Source organism: Equus caballus, chromosome 18 (genome assembly GCF_041296265.1).
Source record: "Equus caballus isolate H_3958 breed thoroughbred chromosome 18, TB-T2T, whole genome shotgun sequence".
NCBI lineage: Eukaryota > Metazoa > Chordata > Mammalia > Perissodactyla > Equidae > Equus > Equus caballus.
Genome location: NC_091701.1, coordinates 57774581 through 57797551, shown reverse-complemented (window position 1 = coordinate 57797551; position 22971 = coordinate 57774581). Strand labels below are relative to the sequence as shown.

The following is a 22971-nucleotide window of genomic DNA, read 5'->3' as shown; positions in this document are numbered from 1 at the left end:
TGCCAAAAAACCTGCTAGGAACCTAAAGCGTGTACCTTAAAGGCCACACACGCGCACGCATGCGCACGCGCACATAATACACACAATGAATCAGGAGACTTTTTTCACCCTTGACCTTTAATGCTCTAAGCAATGGCCTCAGAGCTCAGAAAGTTTGAGTAAACCTCAAGCTCCCAATTTTTTGAAGAGTCAGTATGTTGTCAATGCATAGAAAAACCTAAAATGCAGTATTCCAGTTTTTTGGTTTGCTTTCTGCCCGCCCCTCCCCCGCCCCCAAACCCTTATAGCAGCCATTTGCTCAAGAGGATACAGCTCATCAGGGCGGAAAGGGTGACACAGTCCCTTTGCGCCCGGCTCCAGGCTGCTGAGATTCTATTTAAGTACCACTGACTCATGCTGACGGAGGTGATGAGGGCCACCGGAGCAGGCTTTTTGCCTCAGAGGCTACAAAGTATTATCACCAAAGTCAAGTGGCTGGTTTCGTATTTACTCAAACGGAGTGGCTTTTCCGGCAAAACACGTCCTAGAGAGAAAGGAATAACAGATGCAAGTCCTCAGCCTCCATGCACCCCGGCCACACACAGACACACGCAATTCCACCTCCTCTCCCTCAATTCTACCCGAACCCCACCCCGACACGTCCTGCACCGCAACCATCCTGCCCTGGATAAACTTCCATTCAAAGGCTTGCTTGTTCTGGGGGGAAAACAAATATGCATAACAAGGGTCCTGATTCTTGACTGACAGCAGAACACAGCTGCCGTAATTCCAGATTTGTCTCCATTAAGAGCAAAAGGTTTCTGATTTTATTAGTCACAAGTCCATTAGGAAAGAGAGTGGAGGAAAAACGAAGGGGTAAACCTTCTCGAATGTTCTGTGTATGCTGTTTAGACAATCTAGGCCCAGTGAGTATCAAATATTATCAAATAATCTTAGAGCCCGAATTAAAGTGTAATGATGCTAAATTTGAATGGTGTTCTAGTTCTGAAGTGCCCCTTCCTGCAGGCCACACTCTGTAGACCACAGGCAAGTGCAGGAAGGGAGCGTGGCTGGAAGGAAAGTGAGAGGGGAGAGAGCAGGAGAGGCCACTTGCATCCTGTTCAGGAGGGAAACAGGAACTAACACCAGTAACGATTTTCAATTTCGCAGTGTGCCACAGGACTGCAGAGTCTCTGCTCAGAGTCTGTGTTCCAGGGAGTCACTTTGAGCTAGAGACTTGTTAATTCATTGGGGGTTGAATCCATGCTGTAGCCTGCCCTCTTGTAGTGGAATGGCCTCTCCCCGTTCCTGTACTGCAACTAACAGCACTTCAGTCAGGTCTTGTTGGGGAAAACAATCTTAAAGAGAGCATTATTCTCCCCAAGGCTATAAAATTAGAATTCACAGCCATGGACACAGTTTTTTTACTATCTTTCCCAAAGTTATCCTCTTTCTTCTTCTTCTTCCTCCCTTTTTTTGGGTAAACTTTGGTCTTGCCAAAAATCTCTCTCCCTGCTCGGATGTTCGGCGCTATGTTTACTGAAACCACAGTCAGGCAGGCTAAGGGTTCTTCCCAGCTCCCCATGGTTCAGTCTGCATCTCCCTGCAGAGCTGTGGCATTTACGGAGCTGGGTCTCTCTGTTCAGGCCCTTCCCACTGTGGTTCTATTTACAAGGCTACCTCGTGATGAGTGGTGCTGGGAGCCAGCCGGCTGGGACAACAGATATCCCTTCCAGTCATAGTAGGGACACCCCAGGATTGTCTGTACCGTAACAGGAATGAGCAAACAGATACGTGCGGGTCCGATTTAGGAATCAAATATCACTTTAAGGTGATCTTCAATATTAACAGAGCTATTCTTCCCTTTTGCTTCTACTTCAAATCCAAGTAATCTTCCATGTAAGTTACAGTTTCACATTTAAAGGATCTTTGAAAATCTTTGCTACTTTTCTCTTTCCTTTCTTGTAGAGATATAGTAGGCATGTCACAGTGTATCATACACACCCTGGACTTTCCAACACACGCCTGATGAGAAAATAATCAGAAAGAATGTCTTCAGTGCCCTTAGACAAGATCAGGCACATTCAGGGTGGTATGGCCATAGACTTAGTGCCCTTTAGTGAAATAAAGATGTGTGTTCTAGTTTGTATTGTGAATATCAGAGCACAAACAGATGGTCAGATTCCAAGTGGTAATAATGTTTGACACCCAGACATTATTATTATCATCACTATTAGTATTTGGTATAGGTACTTGAAACATTATGTAAAATAAAAGCAGCATGTTATACTATTTTTTTTTTTTCCGTATAATTAACATAAAGTCAGATGCCCCACCAGGGAGCTAGACCAAGCATAGCATTAGATTGTCTAAGTTGATTTAAAAAAACGCATTGTTTTGCTTCCAATGTGCTTAAAGTGCTTCTTGGAAGTTCAGGGGCTCTGAGTTGAAATAGATTTTAGAGGATGTCTAGTTCAACGTCTTCATTTTTCACATGAGAAAACTGAGATCTGTACAGTTTTCATTTGAGCAATATGCTTCAGGACTGCAGCGTTTCTGCCCGTAGTGTTTCAGGGAGTCAGCGTCGGGCCAGAGGCTCGTTTATTTGGCACCAACCTTTGCTGGGCACCAACATTCTTGTCACTTGCTAAACTCATATTTCATTATTTACTTAATATTTTAGCCGATTCAACCGCTTCATGGTCTGAGGCTAAATATATCCTTTTTCTATTTCCTCTTCTATTCCTTATTTTCTAGCGTATCTGTTATAAACTCTATGATCTGATATAATAGCACAGTTCACTTGACTGTTGGAGTCAAAATTACTTCCTTGGCAATGCCATAACTAACGTTCGTGGTTTTAACTGCACTAAAGGCCCTTAGAAAAGGACTCGGTGCCTTAAGGAAAAATAAAGTGAGGTTCTAAATGAGATTTTTTTTTTTAATGTGATGTGATACTTCCTTAAAGACGAGGAACCATGGTTTTTTGCCTTGATTATCTTTGGGTAAAATGTTATTATTTTCTAACTTCATACACTACATAAGACATAGGAAATTACAAAACCTCATTTTCTCCATTTCTACCTACGAGAAAACACAGTCTTCAGACTGCCAGATTTTGTTGAGGTTTTTTCCATCCATTTCACACAAAGATACATTTGTATGCATGAATGTTGAATTTCACTATATATTTTCTTGCCTGGCAATATAAATAAGTTGTTAATACACAGCATTATAGACATTTTCTGCCTTGTTACATGACAGAACGTCATTAGTTACTCATTCTTTACACGTCTCTATTTAGAAATGTAATAAGTTCATATTGAGCATGTTTTCTGCTTTCAACCTCACCAAAAAAATTACCTTTACATTTACCTGATGTTGGTGGAAATTTGTAACTGAAATCTCATTATGGGTCACAAACAACTACTTTGCTGAAAAGAATAGTAATGACAGAATGGGGTTGATATCCATTTTCTCAAAATAAATTTTTCAAACAGAAGCTTTCGTATAATTATATTACTTCAGCCTGAAATTTTTACACTGTAGCAACATCTTGTCCATCAGGAAGGAAACAGAAGAAGACTTAGTGTATGTATATTCCGTATGTCAGAGTCTTGTGTTCCAGTCCCACATATTCTTTTGTCAATTTGTGTGTCCGTCATCTGAGTTCTAAGGATACGAAGATTAGAAGCAGTAAATTAGGATAGGCGAATGGTGCTGCTATAGACACATTTACAACTAATAAAATTAAACCTCCTAAGGTCATATAGCGCTTTGCTGTGGACAAAATGACCACGGACAGTCGCCCACAAGCAGGAAAGGAAGCAGAGAAAGAGTGTATAAATGGGCAAAACACCCAATGAGGGCAGCACTATGGGATAGTACGGATAATTATTATTTTCCAGATTGATAACCCTAATTCATCATTTTAAGAAAAAAATCTAAATTTTTTATCGTATTCAACAAATATCATTAATGAAGCTACTGTGTGCCAGGTCATAAGAACACAAAAGTCCTCAGGAAACTTGGAAGTCCAGGGCAAGTTAAATCCCATGGGAATTCACAGTCATAGCTGCCCATTATCAGGCTCCACCACGGTCCATTTTGATGGTATATGTAAGAGGTAGGAACGATTATAATTTATTCTGAAAACGTTCATCCCATAGAATTAAAATCTCTTAAAAGTTTAGCATTTAACATCTGCAACAGGACTCTTCTTTCTGAAGAATAGAGAGAGCTGAAGTTTAAAATCATAGTTATCACATCCAGAAAATAAAACCTAAATATATTCGGAGCACACAGAATTTTCAGAGTGGATAAAATACCCGTTACTGAGACATGCTGCCACCTACAATTTAAAATGGAGCAATTGTCACCTCTTTTAGAGCTGCCCCACTTTCTGCCGCTACAATTCTGGCCTTAAGTACAGGAAGATGGCGATGTGGTTGCCGAATGGAGGGAGGTCAAGAAAGTCTTGTGTTGGAGTCTCTCCAGCACTAAGGCTTAGTATTCTGCCATTAATAATTGTGGCAAATCATTTGGGTTAAATTATGAGTCTTTAGGTCCCATCATTTTAAATTCAGGCATCCTTGGGTGGTGATAACATTGCAACCTTCTGTTACTGGAAACGAGTATTAAAAAGCTTTTTTCTGCAGTGGACAAAGTAATGGTCAAGAAATGAAGCTCGTGAAGTGTATGTTAAGAGAAATAGACTACTTGTTTTGTATTTTTGCTTTTGGCCAAACATATCCCATAGTTCTAATGAAAGGCTTTTGTTTTAAACACATTTCCTCAGTTTTAAAATGTCCCATATCCCTCACGTAGATTGGCCTTGCCAGCAACAGACTCACAAGTAATTCATTCTTGTGCCAAAGTTGCCTCCACCAGCTTCGTCAAGACTAAGAATAGCAAGCCAGCCTTACTGTCAGCCTCTTTCCCTTCTGCTTCGTCTCAAAGAGGCTTTGCTCATTCCTAACCCTGCAAGAGGCTTACTGCTCCCTGGGAAATTTGGTGAAGATGCTCATTCTACTAGTTTCAAAAGAACTACAGTTTTAAAGTCTTAACAATTTTTTTCCTAAGTATAGCTATACTAACTTAGTCTACTTACTCCGTAGCAAATATGGAGGAGCCGAGCAAGTAGAAAGACAGGAAAATCACACTATTCCTTAGAAAAAAATATCTTTCTCTTCATTTGCTTAAGACTTTCAGAAATTTTATTAATATGAATTATGACATTTAAAGGTTTCTAATAGGGTAAAACTTATCTTGCCCCAAACTATGGGTGGCTTTTTTTTTTTTTTTTTGCTTATGTGCCCCAGTTGAGCAGTTGTCCTAGCCATCTCCACCATTCTCCATTGTTGACAAGCTAACTAAAGTTAGAAACAGCTGCATGAACAATGATACCACAGCCAAGCCACCATGACACTCAGTTCCTTTAAAAACATGATCACAAGTTGTGGGGGGATTAGACAGGAAGTTAAGTTTTCAGATTGGAATGCACAGGTAAGAAAATTAGGCATGGCTAGATTTTTCTGAAAACCTCAGTTGCTGAAGGTAGGTCATGCATGCTGCCTTCCACTCATATCTGCAATAGTCCTGAATCTGAGCTGGGAAAGGCACAGGATTTAAAATGGATTTCCAGTGGGTCCAAAAGAGATAAGTGCCAGCAACTTGGTTAAAGGAGCTCATGTGTCAGAAAGAAGCTGATTCCATTTCACATATCCAGAGCACCAAAACATTCTTTGGCCTTATAAATCATCTTCAGAAGTGCGTACATTCGGAAGCAAACAGAAATTAAATTTCACTCATCGTTTATCAGTCTTAAATTTCTTAATCCAAAGTAGACTTGGAATTTCATGGTTTAGAGTTAAAGTGTTAAATCTCAGCCTTTCTGCGTTCATCACATAGTTTTCAAATAGATGTTGATCTTTCCCGTTTAAACAAGCAGATGCAACCCAGTGGTTATCAGGTTGATGAGAGAACCCCCCTTCCTTTCTCTAGTCTGAAGTTTATAATATATGCCATGTTCCAGTAAGGAAAAAAGGAATATAAAATTTCATTTTCCAATGGATAGATGTTAATGACAGGACTTTTTTTTCCTTTTATTTTATTTATGTTTATTTTTATTTATTTATTTATTGGTGAGGAAGGTTGGCCCTGAGCTAACATCTGTTGCCAGTCTTTCTCTATTTTGTATGTGGGATGCTGCCACAGCATGGCTTGATGAGTGGTGTGTAGGTCCATACCTGGGATCTGAACCCTCGGCTACCGAAGCGGAGCACATGAACTTAACCACTCCGCCACTGGGCCAACCTCTTATTTATGTTTATTAAAAATAAAAATTGTATTTGGGGGCCAGCCTGGTGGTACAGCAGTTAAGTTCACATGCTCTACTTCCGTGGCCCAGGGATCTCCAGTTCGGATCCTGGGTGCAGACCTATGCACTGCTTGTCAAGTCATGCTGTGGCAGGTGTCCCACATATAAAGTAGAGGAAGATGGGCACAGATGTTAGCTCAGGGCCAGTCCTCCTCTGCAAAGAGAGGAGGATTGGCAGCAGATGTTAGCTCAGGGCTAATCTTCCTCAAAAAAATAAATTAAATAAATAAGAATTGTATTTTCAATTGTAGTAAAATTCACATAACATAAAATTTACCATCTTAACCATTTTAAGGACGCAGTTAAGTGATATTAAGTACATTCGCATTGTTGTACTACCATCATTACCGTTCATTTCCAGAACTTTTTCAACATCCTAAGCAGAAATTCTGTACTCATTAAACAATAACTCCCCATTGAGGACATGTTTTTTAATATAAGAATCTCTGGTTTCCTCAGATGTGGTAGTTATTACACCTATCGTGGCAGCTTATGACTTCGGGGAGAAAGTTCTTGCCAGACTTTTATGTGACTAACTAAGGATGTAGTCCCTTTGTATCTGAATCCTATAAAATTGACCTCATTTGTCCTTTCCTTCTAAAATCAAACACATACATATTAAAACACCAAATACCAAAGAATTTAAATATTAATTGGTTATTTCACAAATATGCCCACTAAATATGTAATTTTAAATATTTTCCTGAGTTCTAATGGTGAAATAGTTTTCAAATTTTGAAGCTATAGGTCCTTCCACTCCTTCAGAATGTTACTGATTTTTCAGTTTAACTGTTTGATATGGTCTCTATGCTAGGTTTAGTTTGTAGCCTAAAACTAGTGTTCAACAATTTTATTTACTATATAAGATAAACAAAACTGATTAAGTAGAGGTGTGTCAGATGCAAAAATTGCATCAGTGTAATAATTTCCATGGATGCAAGTCTGCTAGGGCTTTACAGATAATTGTCTCCAGGAAGTGTGAAAGATAAGGTCAAAGATTTGTTTTGATAACATGCAGAATTTGAAATAAGCCTTTTGAGAAAGCAAACATTTTCTAGGGTAAATATGTTTTTCTGCATTATGGGTCTAAAATCTAGCGTGTACACAGCCTTTATTCCCTCCCAAATAATTTATTTGCTGTCATTGAAAATAATTTTAATGTATTTCTGACTTTTCTTATCATAGCTCAAATTTATCAACCATGACATTGTTCTTTCTTCCTGTTAAATGCTTCCATATAATCTGAGAAATTTTATGTTTTCTCTGTACTTCTCTTTGCTGATAATATAAAGAGAGCATTGCCTGTCAATATATTTATTCTTCTTGAATATGGAGAAGGGCATAGAAAGTGCAGCATTTAATGGAAGTGGACTGCTTAGAATTTTGGTTCACTGGTAAAGTCAAGCTATTTTTTAATACTGTCATAATGTATACCCTATTCTCAATGTATAGCCATATACTCTGTTTATATACAAGTTAGCATGCCATCACCGGTGACACTGTCACTTTACTTTCCATTTTTGAAGGACCTCTGAAGCGAATGGCCTACATCTATAGAGTAAATCTCTTCTGAAAACTGCTCATGAAAAATAATTTTTAGCTGGATTTGGGCAAATAATGTCCTTTTCCTGCTAAATCTCAAATTAGGTCTCCTCTTCCACCCCACTAATGTCCTTGGTGGTTTAAATGTAAACACTTCATTGACCTCTGCAACATGAACAGCTCCTTGGAGCCTTGATAAATTTGTACCTGATGGCTCTAACAGAGTGTTGGGAGATGGGAGGCTCTGGGACAAATATTAGCACATAGAGAACAGAGTGAATGGGGAAAACGATGTTAAATAAATACGAATAAGAAAATTAGAGTCGTTGATAGTGTATAATATGATAAAAATGTTCTTGCTTAGAGGCCAAAAGATGTTCTATAACTGTAATCTTAATTATAAATTACAAATCAAAAATTACTGAGAACAATTTATAATTACTTATACTTTGAGGATATGTTTAAATTCACATTATGTGTTCACTTCGCAGACTTTTTTTCTATTGACAGTCACTCTGAATACATTTTTAAGATTATGAATATTTTGAAATGTTAGATATTTTGATTTATTACTAGTGAATATTAGTGTTCCCATTTTGGAAATTACCTCTTTCTTTTTATTGAACTGCAGCTCAAAGAGTCATTCAAAGATATCAAAAAGAAATTCAACAATTTGAAGTTTAATTACACTAAGAAAAATGAAAAAGCTCGGAATCTGAAGATTCTTAAATATCAAATTCAACAAGTTGATATGTATGGTGAAAAATTACAGGTAATGAGAAAGTGTGTGTGTGTGTGTGTGTGTGCACTACTACAATGATTGTAAAATCATTTGTATGTCAACTTTGGATGCCTAAATCTTGGGCTTTTTTACAGCATTGGAACTGAAAAGGTAATTTTCCGTTTTTATAATAATTGGGTTCTTCGTGTAAAATATATGATAAATTGATTTGTCTCTTGAGGCAGCTCCAGAATGGAGCCAGAATCCAGCCTCTTTGGTTCCATTCTTCCTCCCAACGCACACAAACACACACACAAACACGCGTGTGCATGCACACATGCACACACCTTTTGTACACCTCTCTTCCTTTTCTTGTACTCGCCTATGTTAGGAACTTTCCCTGCTGCTCCCATAGCCCCTTATACCTATCCAGATTGTCCCACATCCTGGCTAGATTGAGTGTCTTTCCTAGGAGACAGCGAGCTTACTGAGGACAACAAAATAGTTAATTTTATGACCATTGTCTTTTCTTTATCATAGTATCAGTCTTAAAATCTGGAATAGATCCTGGTATATGGTAAATTTTCTATGTGTTTGCTAAATGCTGAATCAATAAACCATCTGGAGGAAAATCCCTTTGAAATAATTATGATTTTAACACGTTATAATGGAGGAAGCTACAAATTTTTTTCCAAATCTTTCTCTTAATATTAAATCACTAGCTCGCCTCATAAGTAAAAATTGAATGTTGTATTTACAACTTTCTCTTTTTGCACAGACTTTAAAAAGGAAAATGGAAAAAGTTGAAAATAAAACTTCTTTATTAAATTATCCAAATAATAAAGTTAGTGTTCTTCTGGAAGCCATGAAGGATTTGCAAAAACATGTAAAAGAGTTTGACAGAGTTGTGACAGATTACAAGAAGAATTTGGACCTGACTGAGCATCTCCAGGAGATGATAGAAGAGGTAACCTCTTCTTGTTGTAATGGTATCCATGTGTAATGTTGTTTTAAAAAATAACTCTGCTGCTTTAAAACACTACTGCATTAGCTATTATTGTCATTAAATCCATGTATCATGCTCTTTTTCTTGATTATTTCCTCAGGAAAATGTCCTAAAATAGAATTGCTGGACCAAAGGGGATGAATGTTACAAGGTTTTGATTGTATTGGCCAATTGCTCTTTGAAAAGATTTTACTAATTTACTCTTAACAGCAACATGTGAGGGTTTCTCATTTCCCTATAACCTCATCGACTCAAGATGTTTAACCATCATGGAATTATGTTCACTGCTGCATATCTGTTTAAAATACTCAAAATTACTTATTTATTTCACAGAGTTTGAAAATATTTCGAAAGAAAAGGTGATACTGAGATTTTTCAGGTACAAAAATGAGGATAAATGGTAAAGTATGCGTAAATTATGTGAAATTTGACAAGTTAAAGTTATTATTTTGCACACTTCCTACTGAAGAAGCTCTACCCTTGAAGTTCTCGAGTGTTCTTTGTAGCCCATTATTCTGAGATACGAAACCTCTCTCTTTATCACCCATGCAGTAGAGTTTTTAGATTTAACACCACATTAAGGAGGATCAAGATGCTCGTTCTTCTATGTCTGATATACGGGTTTGCTGTAGTTCTGTGGCACTTATTCAAAGCCAGCTCCTAACAGAGTCGTGTGTTTCTATTTCTCACTCAGTTTAAGTGCTCCTGGCCTTGAGCAGACGCATTCCTACCACCACAGTTATTTATTCTTAGTGAGAAACTGTGTCAATTCTCCACGGTGCTTTGACAATAAGACTAACCTTCGATTTAAAAAAGGTCAAATGCTGTTCTTTAGATGATATTTCCTCAATCCGTAGACTAAATCTCATTTTTCAAAGAGAATTTGTTTTATTAGAGTGTTAATCAGGCAATACTTTATCCATGTATTGTTAATGATTTCAGTTAATTAGCCAGGATTTTGTGTGTTTGGGCCTTTTTCTTTCCTTTAGCTGATATCTGGGTTCTTTCTGTGCTGTATATTTTTTGTACTGCCTATTCTTGTGAGTCTGCAACACTGCTCTAAGGAATTAGACTTCAGGCAAATCCAAGAAGGCAGGAATATCTAACGAATTTCCCTACTTTACTTTCTTATCTGACTCTAATATCCAAGTGCAAAAGTATTTGATCATGCTTTGATATTTTCTTTGTTAGGACTTAGAAAGGTCAAACTAATAAGAATATAAAGTTTGAGGAAATTGAAATTTGATACTTCGGCGGTCAAAATGAAGAATTTTAGAAGGATGCTGTCTCTTTAATCCTACTTTATCCCATTTTGATTTAGTGTCACTTTTGGTATGAAGATGCAAGTGCCACAGTTGTAAGAGTTGGAAAATATTCCACGGAGTGCAAGACAAAGGAAGCCGTGGAAATTCTCCACCAGCAGTTCAATAAGTTTATCACACCCTCAGTGCCACAGCAAGAGGCAAGGATTCAGGAGATCAGTGACCTCGCTCAGCGCTTATATGGTGAGGCCTCTTTTAAGATACCCGGTGATTTGCCATTGAACAAACCTATAGTGAAACTAATCTAGCAGGAAGCAGAGCATGGCAAGTCCTCAGCATTCTCACTAACCAACCTGTTCACGGAAAAGGCTCAAGATAAGAACCCACATCTGCAAAACTAACAGCAGGGAACTGAGGAAGGAACTTCTGACCATAGGAGATGAAGCCTGCGGATGTTTAACTTCCTTGTGTAAACCCTCCTTCTCTAGTCTCTTTTCTCCCCCATTCCTGTTGATCTTCTCCAGGGTAATAAAACTAGAACAATACTCAGCTTCTGTAGACCAAAAAATCTAATTTCCACTAGAGTGATTCCTTGAAAAACATACAAAACTCCCATGAAACTTTAAGGAGGTATAAAGCTAAGCCCGAAGTCTACAGCTTTCTCATTTCTGTGAGGGCTACAGTGTGTGGATAAAAGAAAGAACTGGAAGGGGCTGGCCTGGTGACGTAGTGGTTAAGTTTGTGTGCTCCGCTTCCGTGGCCCAGGGTTTGCGGGTTCAGATCCTGGGTGCGGACCTACACACCGCTCATCAAGCTATGCTGCGGTGGCATCCCACATACAAAATAGAGGAAGATTGGCATGGCTGTTAGCTCAAGGCCAATCTCCCTCACCAAAAAAGAGAGAAAGAAAGAGAGAGAGCTGGAAATTTTATCCTTGCCTTCCTTTCACCTGTAGAATAAATGGGAGAACTCAACTTACGGTTTCACAGGTACTGCTTTCCTCTTCTCATGGCTAGGAAAGATAACACAGTTGTCAGCCTGAGAAGTCCTTCTATCTAAAGGAGGCCCGCATTTAAGAAGCCCCTTTGGGTGATGATGGCCCTTGAGAGTGCTAAGGGATAAGTTTCATGAATTCCCTAATATTGTTAACTAAGAGGCCAAGAGCAATACCCAGTAACCAGGCAAATCCAGCCCAGAAAGAGGATAGCAACAGCTGCTATAAAATGCATCATTTGGCTGCCCACAGCTGCTACCAGATAAATATTTTCTCCTGCAACATGAAGTATTCTCCAAGGGTAGCCATACAATTTTTGTAGAACAATATATCCTGTACTACTTAATATTAAATTATTGAGAATGAATTACCAATGATTTTCCAAAGGAAAAGGGTAGAAACATAAAAATAAAATACAGATTGAAAAATTCGTGAAATCTAATTGATGTCTGATTGTTACTATAGTAACTGTAGGAGTGCACTAAAACATTTTGGAGGCACTCTGCTCCCATAATATTATATATGTTTCTCTCTATTACTGTACTTTTCACACTGTAGCATAATTATCTGTTCATTTGTCTGTCTTCTCTACTGACCATAAGCACTTTGAGGGCAAAAAAAGTATATTTTATCACTTTATTTCAGTGCCTATTCAATTTCAGGACATGGTAAATATTCACCAAGACACCATAAAAGTCATGTTCCCCTCCCATCATGCATGGTCCTGTATCGTGCTTTCTTTCTATTCCTAGCCATGATCATCAACTGACACGCTGTATGGTTATTTGTCTGTTGTCTGGCTTTCCTTACCAGAGTGTAAGCTCTGTGAGGGAAAGGATTTTGCCTGTTAGTTTACTGCTTCCTGGTGCTTACTAAGTGATTGACAAATATTTGATGATTAAGTGAATCATTGAAGGAATAAATGAATGGCAGGTGTCTTCATCTGTTTAGTATCAAAGCTATGCATTTTTAAGAATTTGTTTCAAGTGAGATACTTTAGGAATGTTATATCAACTCTTGCAGGCCACCCAAGCATTACTGAATCCAAAGTTTTAATGCAAATACATTTATCTCAAAAAAATTTTGAGTACCTATTATGTACTAAGAGCTGTGATTGCTGCAAAGACAAATAAGACCTAGTTCTTTCATTGGAGGATCCACAGTCCAGGCCTAGAAGTCTTGATATGGTTAAAGCAGTGAAGAAGGTATAAAATGTGTGCACTGGTGTTCCAGGGCTGCCGTAACAAAATACCGCAGCCTGGGGGACTTAAACAACAGAAACTTATTCCCTCACAGTTTTGGAGGCTGGAAGTCCAAGATCAAGTCGCCGACAGGCTTGGTTTCTCCTGAGGCTTCTCTCCTTGGCCTGCAGTTGGTCCCTCTCTTGCTGCCTCTTCACAAAGACATCCCTTTGTGCGCAGGCACCCCTGGTGTATCTTCCCCTTCTTAGAAGGGCACCAGTAACATTGGATTAGGGCCTCACCCTAATGGCCTCTTTTAAGCTTACTCACCTCTTTAAAGACATTGTCTCCAAATATGGTTACCTTCTGAGATACTGGGGATTGGGACCTCAACATGTGAATTTTGTGGAGGGACACACTTCAGCCCATAATAATGCACAATGAAGTTTAGCCTAAGCTGTAGAGTGTGATAGCCCTGGGTTTAAACCCTGTCTCCTCCAGCTATTGTCTGGGTCACCTGAAGAGGCTCTTTCGAGCCTCGGGTTGCTCATTTGTGAAACCCAATAGAGCCTAGCCAAGGACATTAGATAGCGCATATAAAGTGCTTAGCCCCAGGCAAATCATAAGCACTCACTACATGGCACATATTTTTATTATTATTCCAAGAGGGAGAGAGAAAATCCAGTTGGGAATGATTAAGAACATTTTCACAAAGATATTGGCATTGAAGAGTGGGTGGGGTTTTAAGAACAGAAATAGGGAGAGGGGAGAGGGCATTCCCAGAGCGGGAAAGAATACTCAGTGGCTGTGGGATTTTGAAGGAAGAGTTTACTGGGTCAGTCTGGCCAGAGATGAAATACGTGAGGGAATCAGGGTGACACACATTTGGGAGAGGCAGGTGGAAACCATATCACGGAGGGCCTTGAATGTGTGCTTTTCTAGGGAGGGAAGAACCGCTGAGTGTTCTGAACAGGAGAAAACTGATTAGAATGAAGCTTTAAGAGTATTAATATAGCAACATTATTTAGGTTACATAAAAGTGACATGATACAACACTTGTAACCATTTTTCTAGAATACCGCAAAAGACTATATTCATTTATTTATGTGTTCAGCAAGTATTTATTAAGCACTCACTATATACCAGCCCTTACACCAGACACTGGGGAGATTAATTAACGCCTGGGCTTTATTTTTTTTTTCCTGCTAGGATTTGACTTTTAAAAATAGTTTTGTCCCATCTCTTCCGCAGGTTTTGAAGAAGGGCAGAAGTATGCTGAGAAAATAGTGGCAAAACACAAGGAGGTTCTTGAATCTATTACTGAATTATGTGCCTCTCTAACAGAGCTTGAAGAAAAACTGAAGGTAATTCCTTCTTCCCAGAATATGTATTTTCAAGTGATATAAATAAAAATGTGTTGATTGAGTGTCTTCTGGTGCAAAGATGTTCTAATGGAAATTCTCGAGGGACATAATGTGCACATTTGTTTCACAGCTTTCTAACATAATTATCTGGGTGTTTCTGATAATTAATTCTGTTTCTTTTCCATCACTGCAGAGAAAAATATTGCTTGGAATGAGGGCTAAACACAATTAAGGTGTCTCGTTTACATTTTCATGGATCATGTCCTAAAGGATAAATGTGTGCCATTAAAATCAAAGCAAAGTCTATATTAAGTAGCCTTATGCTTTTGTTCATAAATAATGAATGTAATGTGTTAGGGGTGTCTTTTTCCTCCAAATCATGGCTCTAGAGAAAATACAACTAATCTTCAGGTACTATATTCATTGAACATTTAGCTTCATGCAAGTATTAAACTAATCATGCATCTTTCATAGAATAAAAAAGTGACGGTAAAAAATATAGAGAACATATGCTGATGTCCATGCTTAGGCAAAATCCAGTTAAAAGACAGAAATATATGTATTCTTTTGTCTTTGTGGGTCGAAAATTGGTTTTATTAGTGCAGTTTTTACAACTGGCTGAAAGAACTGGTTATTTAGGATGGAGGGAATGGCAAGCACAGGCTCTAGAGGGAAGCACAGCCACCGAGGAGTACCAACTCCTCAAAGTATTGGATTTGTGATTTTGAATAAATTACTTAATCTCCCTAAGACTCAATTTCCTAATCTATAAAATCGAGGAAATAGGGGAACCTAATTACAGGGTAGGCCCGTGTATTGACTAAGAAGACACCCCTCGTTCTTGCTGTGATTATTCTTGTTATTGAGACGTAATGGTGCGCTTGCAGTTCAGAGTAGAATTATGTATATTTCTAGCAACCATTTTTTCTGCATGAATTTCCATGCCATAAATTTGAGTACTCATTCCATTCAAAATAGTTTGTCAAGCTTTTAAATCAATGGATGCCCAACCAAATTATCTTTTCCATTTGGTTAAAGATCTGGATTTTTTTTTACTTTGTTTTTTTTTTTTATTATTTTAAATGACACTACTATGAACATCTTAATGCATAACACTTTTTCTTTCTTTTGTATTATTACCTATGTGTAAATTCTCCAAAGCAGATTTGGGTAAACGGGTATGAAGTTGTTAATGTTCCTTATATATATATATATATACACACACACATGGAATTAGAATAATATGTATGTGTTAAATTGCTTTCCATAAATGTTTTACAATTATAATGCCACCGGTAATGTATGCATGTGCCATATATCTTATATTCTTTTTCTACATTTATTATTTCCTCCCCACCCCTTGAAGATCTGTTTCTTCTCCTGACTTTCAATACACAGCCTGAAAATCACTGCTCCCTCTGACTCTTTGCTCTCTATTGTCCACAGCATCCCTCCCATTTATGTTGTACATCTTGGAGAGAGATCCACTTAATAAAATATCCTCTCTTAAAGTTATATCTCTTTCTAGCTTTCGCCTTCATGGCTATTCTTCCTGAAAGCTGTTTTTACTCCCTCTCCCCACTTCCTCATTCCCCATTCCTTCTACCCGCCCCATAGTCAGGATTTCACGCCCCCCCTTCTCATTCCCAGTCCACCAGTTGGATTCTTTTTTGTACTAGTCGAGAGCCTCCTAATTATCCACTGCAGCGATCACCCTTCCTAAACACAGTTCTGCTAATGTCATTTTTACTTTCAAAACACTTCACTACAAACTCTCCATTGCTTACCAAATAGAGTTCAGACTCAAGACCTTCCAGTGTTGTGAGGCAGATCGCTGTTTCAAATCACCGGGTTTCTCCATTCCTTGTTGCTTCCTATTTCCCTGGTCTCCTACCCCATGCTCCCGAGTTTCCTGCTTCTGGACCTTTACTTCACGTGCGTGACCTTCTATCTCCGCTTATCTAAATTTGACCACCTCTAAGAGCCCAGCTCAGTACTGCCTCCTCCACGACTCCTTCCTTAGCTGTGTCACCCCTTCTCTGACCTCCCACAGCACCTGTGTTCTTTCCCACCCTGGTCATCGCATGCAACTACTGATCCCATCCCAACCCCTCTACTTGATGACACTTGAAGAAACCCTATGGCTCTGCTCAGTTTAGCATCCCACACAACATTTAACACTAGGTTTTGCCTAAAACAGGTTCTCCAGAAAGAGTATTGGCATTTGTAGGAAAAGCTCAAAGGATTGGTACAGAGAAGAAGGATTGTTCAATAGCTCAAAAAGGTTTGATTTGGGTGAATATAAAAATGAGAAAGGGCTTTTTTGGCAAAAGAAATAGGCACCAGCATTGCCTTTATGAGTTACAGAGTGAACAAAAGCTGGTCAAAGAATGCTCGCTAACACACTACAGATGGTTGCGTGAGAATACAAACGTCTAGTTTTTATGTTTTTAAGGTGATGCTATGGCTCTCTTTTGCAGGGGTTATTAAAAAGTAGTCCCAGAGATCCCTGTCAAGGCTGAAATAGTCATAATAATCCTTTCTATTTTTGTATAGCAATTCGAGATTTACAAAGGATTTTCATATGTATTACCTCAGTGATTTCCAAATAACCTTGTGAGGATGATAAGGCAAATGTTGTTTTCTTTGTTTTAGAGGTAAAGTTCAAAGACGATGAAAGTGCTTTGCTTGGGGCCCAAAGTGAGTAGTGGTGGATCTGGAATTTGAACTTAGGTATAATTTAAAATCCAGCATTCTTTCCACAACCACTCCCATTTTGGAATTAGGTATCAAGCATGTACTAAAGCAGAGTAACTTACCAGTGATACAAACCAGTCTAAGTTTTAGAGTTGAGACTAAAAACTGAATCTTCCCAGTAAGTGTCTCCCCAAATCCTCTGAGTCCGTGTAGCATGTGCACTGAGGAGCATGCTTGTTTCTCTAAGGCCCATCTAATGACTGTGTTCCGTGTGGAATAGAGAATCTTGTGTTGCAGTATAATCATCAGCCTAAACCAGTGTTCAGTCACTTTGTGTACCTCTGGCTCATTTCACCTTCATGAAGTCTTTTCGGCCTGACACTGGCTATGCAGCTGTTTGCAAATCCCCTCTATTTCCATGACAAAAATGGAGCCCCATGAACTACAGGAACAAAATATCAGCACCCACATGAAGCATTCCTTTGTTCTCAGTTATTTTTTTTCTTTACCATACTCAGCGATATTTCTTTCTACTTTTCATGAGTCTCTGAAACATTTTGCTTGTATGAATTCTCTGGATTTCCTACTTTGTTGTCCACTAGAATCTTTAGTCTTTTCTACCTCATTGCTTCTCCCCCAGACTCTCCTAATGGTTTAAACTGCCATGCACAATGGTTCCTTTCTCTAGAGAATGCTCCTGGAGGTGCATCCTATCTATCGTAACAATGACTTTTTTCCTGCTGGGCCCTTGAACAACCAGTATTTACTGGCAATAAACTTTATCAAAGGAGTGAGGAAGGAGGAGAATTGTGAACTTGAAGGGAATGTGATGTGAACATCATGGAAATACTTCAGTCTCTTGTAGAATACATTTACTGAAAAGTTACACGTGGCCTCTGTTTTATTCCAAGCGGTTATTGTTGGCACTGTTCTTCCAACTTTCCTGGCCCAGGTTCTCACTAACCATCACTTTGTGTAGCAGGGAGACATTACAAGGATGAGTCTGACTTTGGAAGATTTCCACGATGAAGGTATTGGCCTACTAAAAGAACCAATGAGAAATAAGCAGACAATATTGAAAGAAGAAAGGAATAAGGTAAAGAAAACTATTTAACCTCAGCTATTCATACTTTTGTTTTGAGGTTAGAGTCATTGTGCATTCCAAAAAAAGAAGTGAGTTGAAGCCTTCTTATCTATCTGAATTGTGTCTTCCAATGTAAATGCAATGTGAGTGTCCTCATCCCTTACTTCCTCTCTACCGTTACTTGGTCTTTCTTCTCTTATCCCTGCTATTTCCCTCTGAGCTCCTCCTATTAAACTCTGGAACCAAGCATTTCACAGTGGCACTGGGACAGCTATTCAAACACCACAGCCTCGCCCTAAACCACTTATATTTTCCCCATCTTTAGCTGCCTTTCCCATTGTCCTTTTGTATTCCACCCCAACTTCAGGTTTTACTTCTCCCTCTTTATCATACCGCCAAGCTGTGATTTTGTTCTTTTGCACTACCCATTGGAAGACCTTAATACGTGAAATTAGATTGTATCTTGTTCCCATAGAATCTGCCTCTAAGAGGATATTTCCAGGCACACGTACTAAAAGATAGAATCCAACTGAAATATAAATATGAAATTATTTAGAGAAATGTTTAAATGACTTTAAAACCTATGCATTACAAATAAATTAAGCATGTAACAAAACCTACAAATACTCACAAAATGTAAATGTATCATGATTTCAAAAGCATGATTTAAATCACATCATTATGGATTTTCAGGATAAATTGCTCACTATCTATTCATAGCTGCTGGACTATAATTAGCTCTTGACTTTTTGTTTTGCCAAGTCGCCTGCTCCCAATGTTTCTCTCTTTCCCAAAGAACTAAAAGAACAAGCAGAGTCAATGTGATTCTCAACTGCCCCCAAATTAATAAAAAATACTTCCTATGACCTGAGAGTTAAAAAAAAAAAATCTCCCCACTTATTGCAGTTATCTCATGGAGAAAGATTTATCTTTCCTTGAAGTCAATACAGTTCTCAGAGCTTCTTTATAGGTCCTTTTCCACAGGTTAAATCTATGTCAAGGTCTAGTGCAATCATACAACCACCAGGCAGCAAGGACCAGCAAGCAAGCTGACTTTTTTTGTGGCATGGCCTTGAGACTTTTAAACTCGGGTTCCTCTCTAAGGCAAAGGAAAGCTACCAAACCTTGGTCTTCTTGTTTGGACCTTAGTCTTATATCACATGGTCTTTGGTTAGTCTGATTTGTCTAAATCAGAGTTTCCCAGCATCAGCACTATTGACATTTTGGCCCAGAGAATTCTTTGTTGCAGGGTGCTGCCCTGTGCGTTGTAGGATGTTTAGCATCATTCTTGGCCTCTAACGATGCCAGTAGCACCCCTCCTTCATCCAACTGTGACAACCAAAAATGTCTATAGAAATTGCCAAATGTCCCCTAGGGAGCAAAACCACCCTCGATTGAGACTGACTAGTCAAATTAATAAAGAATAATATTAAATGCATCCCATTTTCTTAACTAAATTTCTAAGAGATACTAAGTCCAACAGCCTATTATTTTTTTCAATTCTGCACATTTTTCTGCATTGTCAACCACACACATTTACTTAGAAATGAATGTTATTGCTACCAAAGAAAACAAACTCATTTATACTTAGTAAAAATAGTTTTTCTTGCTTTTATTTATTTTTCTTAGAAGGAAAATTAAAGGAATAGAGTCCTTTAAATAAAAAGCAAGATTTACTTTTGTTGATAAATCACTTTTATTTTAATACAAATTAAAAGACATGATAGATCATCAATTATTTAGGACAGAAGTAAAGGTCCACAATTTACAGCTGTCAGGAACTGTTGCTGACATTGTTTCGCATGTACATTCCAGTGCAATTGGTACAGAAAGCAAAATGAAAGGGTGGCAGTAATCTTCACTTTTAAACAACTCGATCACATTTGTCCTCTATTATCTCTATCATTTATATTATAGGCCAGATGTAATAATTCCCCCAAAACACCATGTGGGCAGATAACAAGAAGCACGACGTAAAAACCTTGTCCAGGAATCACTGTGTTCAATTCTGATTCCCTTAAATGGTGTTGATCTTCTCTGGAAAATTATTTGAGTCAGAAAGAGCAATTCCACTAAACTATTACAAGAATATATTCATCACAGAATTTTCTCCTGGAGAGAGTAAAGTGCTTCTCATTTTTCTGACCTAAAAATGCAACAGGTAGAATTAAGCAATTTAGTGAATGCAGTGCCTCTTGCCCTGCTAACAGATTAGCGATGGAGTTTTATCCCCAAGGTGAGCACCGAAGCTAAATCTGTAGTAATATCTAAAAACTCCTAAGAGTAGATGGAGGCACAGAGTATGAAGAGCCTCGCCTAAAGTCACAAACTATTCGGGAGAAGATGAAGGCTTGCGCCCCCAGCATTTCCCGTTCCAGAATTCTAGTGCTGGAAGGGATTTAACAATCATCTGATCAAATCTCATTTTACAGTTGAGGAAACCGAGGCCGAAAAAGATTAATTAGTTGCCTTCCCCAAATCACAGAAAGTAGTGTCAGCACTGGGCAGGCAGCCCAGTTCTCCTGAATTTCAGCCATGTAACTTTTCCACAAGACCGAAGGGGAGCTGCAAGGAACTGCTGCGCATAAGTAAGCCGGTTTGTACTGATACCAGATTCCCAGGTCAAACCTTTCCCCTCTTTCTGTTCATCTGTTTACATGATGATTAATAAGGCAATAGCAGGGAGCTACTTTTGTACCAAGCAATTCAGTGGAGCGCTGTCATCAAACTGAGTGAGGACGGTCCCTGGGCCCTCCTCCACTAATTTTGATCACCTGGTGGGGTGGGGGTTGGAGGAACGTTCTTGAGACGCTTGCTTCGGAAAAAAAATGGGAAAGAGATAAAGTCTTCCTCACCATCTTTCTGTCCTCTTCTCTTTTACCTTTTCCACCCCAAGTGCCCAAAAGTACCAAGTCACCCCTTGGCTGCCCCAAGCCTCTTCCAAAGGCCTTCCCCAGAAACACCTTCATAGACCAAGTCCCATGCTCAGTAGCTTTCTTTCTCCACTTTCCACTTACCTTCATTAAATCTTATTTATCCCAAGATAAGCCTATCTATTGTGGAGATATTTGGGAAGGTAAAGTCTTGTGGTGGTCCCTTAAATTTAGCACGTAGTTGGCTCCTCTCTGTATATACTTTGAGGATTGGTTCTACATATTTAGTTCAATGGATATAAAATATCATTATAGTCTCTCTTCTAGATAATCACATTGTTTGCCTACATGACAATGATTGTAAATCCAAGTGATTATGTCCATCAGTGGAAATGAAAGTCCAGAAATCCTGACAGAGATAAGATCTGAAGCTATAGATTTAAGATTAATTAAAAGTTAATTGTTAAAATGTATAAATTTCCAGTTCTAAAATGAATGTCATTGGAATGTAATGTACAACATGGTGACTATAGTTAATAATACTGTATTGCATATTTGAAAGGAGCTAGAGAGTGGATCTTGAAAGTTCTCATCACAAGAAAAAAAAATTTGTAGCTAAGTATGGTGATGAATGTTAACTGAACTTATTGTGGTGCTCACTTTGCAATATATCCAAATATTGAATCATTACATTGTATACCTGAAAGTAATATAATGTTATGTCAATTATACCTCAATAAAAAAAGTTAATTGATCATTAGATATGAAAGTGGGTGAGATTTTTGAGAGGAAAAGTATGTAGAGAAGATTAGAGAACTTAAAGATGAGATCACACATCATTCAAAAGTCTACAAGGTGGGAAGAGAAAAAAGAATCGATGAAAAAGACAAAGAGCAGCCAAGGCTGCAAGAGAAACAAATTGAGAATGAGCTATGTTCTGGTGATTCAGATCAGAATTTCCCAGCAATTTTCCCAGAACACATCAGACTGATGCAAATATGCCCTGTCCGTGCTGAGATGTATAGATTTACTACCCTTTTCTGGAAACATGCACACACACACACACACACACACACACACACACACACACACACGTGATTTCTACTAATAGCAAAGATGGATTTGTGGTGGGAAAATACAAAAAATAGCTGGTATATGTGAATGTTTGGAAACCATTTTCATCAAGGATATCTAGGTAGACCCAGGAAACTATAGCTCTGTGAGTTTCAAAAGGAAATTTTGTAAAATTCCATGATGACCCCAAAACTGAAAGCTTATTTGCATTTGGGAATAAAGGCAGAAGCCCCAAGAGACAGCATGGATTTACTCAGAAAAACTTGTATTGAACTCACCTTATTTTGTTTTCTGAGATAGTTCTTTAATGAGTAATTCTAGGCTAGTGCCAGAGGCAAAATTTACTGTGATTTCAGGAAGTCATTTGATAAACATACTCATGATATCTCTCTTAAGATAAGTGGAGAAATGTGAACTGAATGAGAGTTTGGTCAGGTTATAATTGTGCCCAGGAGTATTAACTAGTTCATCAATGTCAACCTGGAAGACAGTCTGCCTTGAGGAGACATCTGACTTTGTCCTAAACTCCGTAGTTTTCAACATTTTTATCAACAATGTTAATGGACAGAGGAGGTGGGAAATTTAAGTTGATTAAAAACTTGGTATGAGTCAGTAGTCCCAAGTGGGTCTTATAAAAACAAAAAAAGAATTAATATAATTACTACAATGAAAACATATCGTATAGATCAAGGAGATGATGATTCCACTGATTACTCTCCATCGGGAAAGTAAATAAATCCTGGACATAAACATATTTAGGAGGGGAACATTAATAAGTAGAAATGTTCCTAGAAAAAGATTTGAGAAAACTGTAT

At 38.3% G+C, this 22971-nt stretch overlaps 1 protein-coding gene across 12 annotated transcripts in view; it reads left to right on the top strand.

The window, feature by feature from the left end:
- The window catches only part of CCDC141 (coiled-coil domain containing 141), a 181593-nt gene that overhangs the window by 151126 nt on the left and 7496 nt on the right, over positions 1 to 22971 (top strand). For 8 of the 12 annotated variants that reach the window (XM_070241344.1, XM_070241342.1, XM_001501039.5 and 5 more), the window contains 5 exons: positions 8532 to 8672; positions 9400 to 9588; positions 10949 to 11132; positions 14316 to 14428; positions 18105 to 18221. In XM_070241344.1, coding sequence (XP_070097445.1) covers positions 8532 to 8672; positions 9400 to 9588; positions 10949 to 11132; positions 14316 to 14428; positions 18105 to 18221 — 744 coding nt within the window. The remainder of the gene's footprint in view (positions 1 to 8531; positions 8673 to 9399; positions 9589 to 10948; positions 11133 to 14315; positions 14429 to 18104; positions 18222 to 22971) is intronic. The other 4 variants (XM_070241343.1, XM_070241341.1, XM_070241340.1 and 1 more) reach the window with 1 other exon arrangement.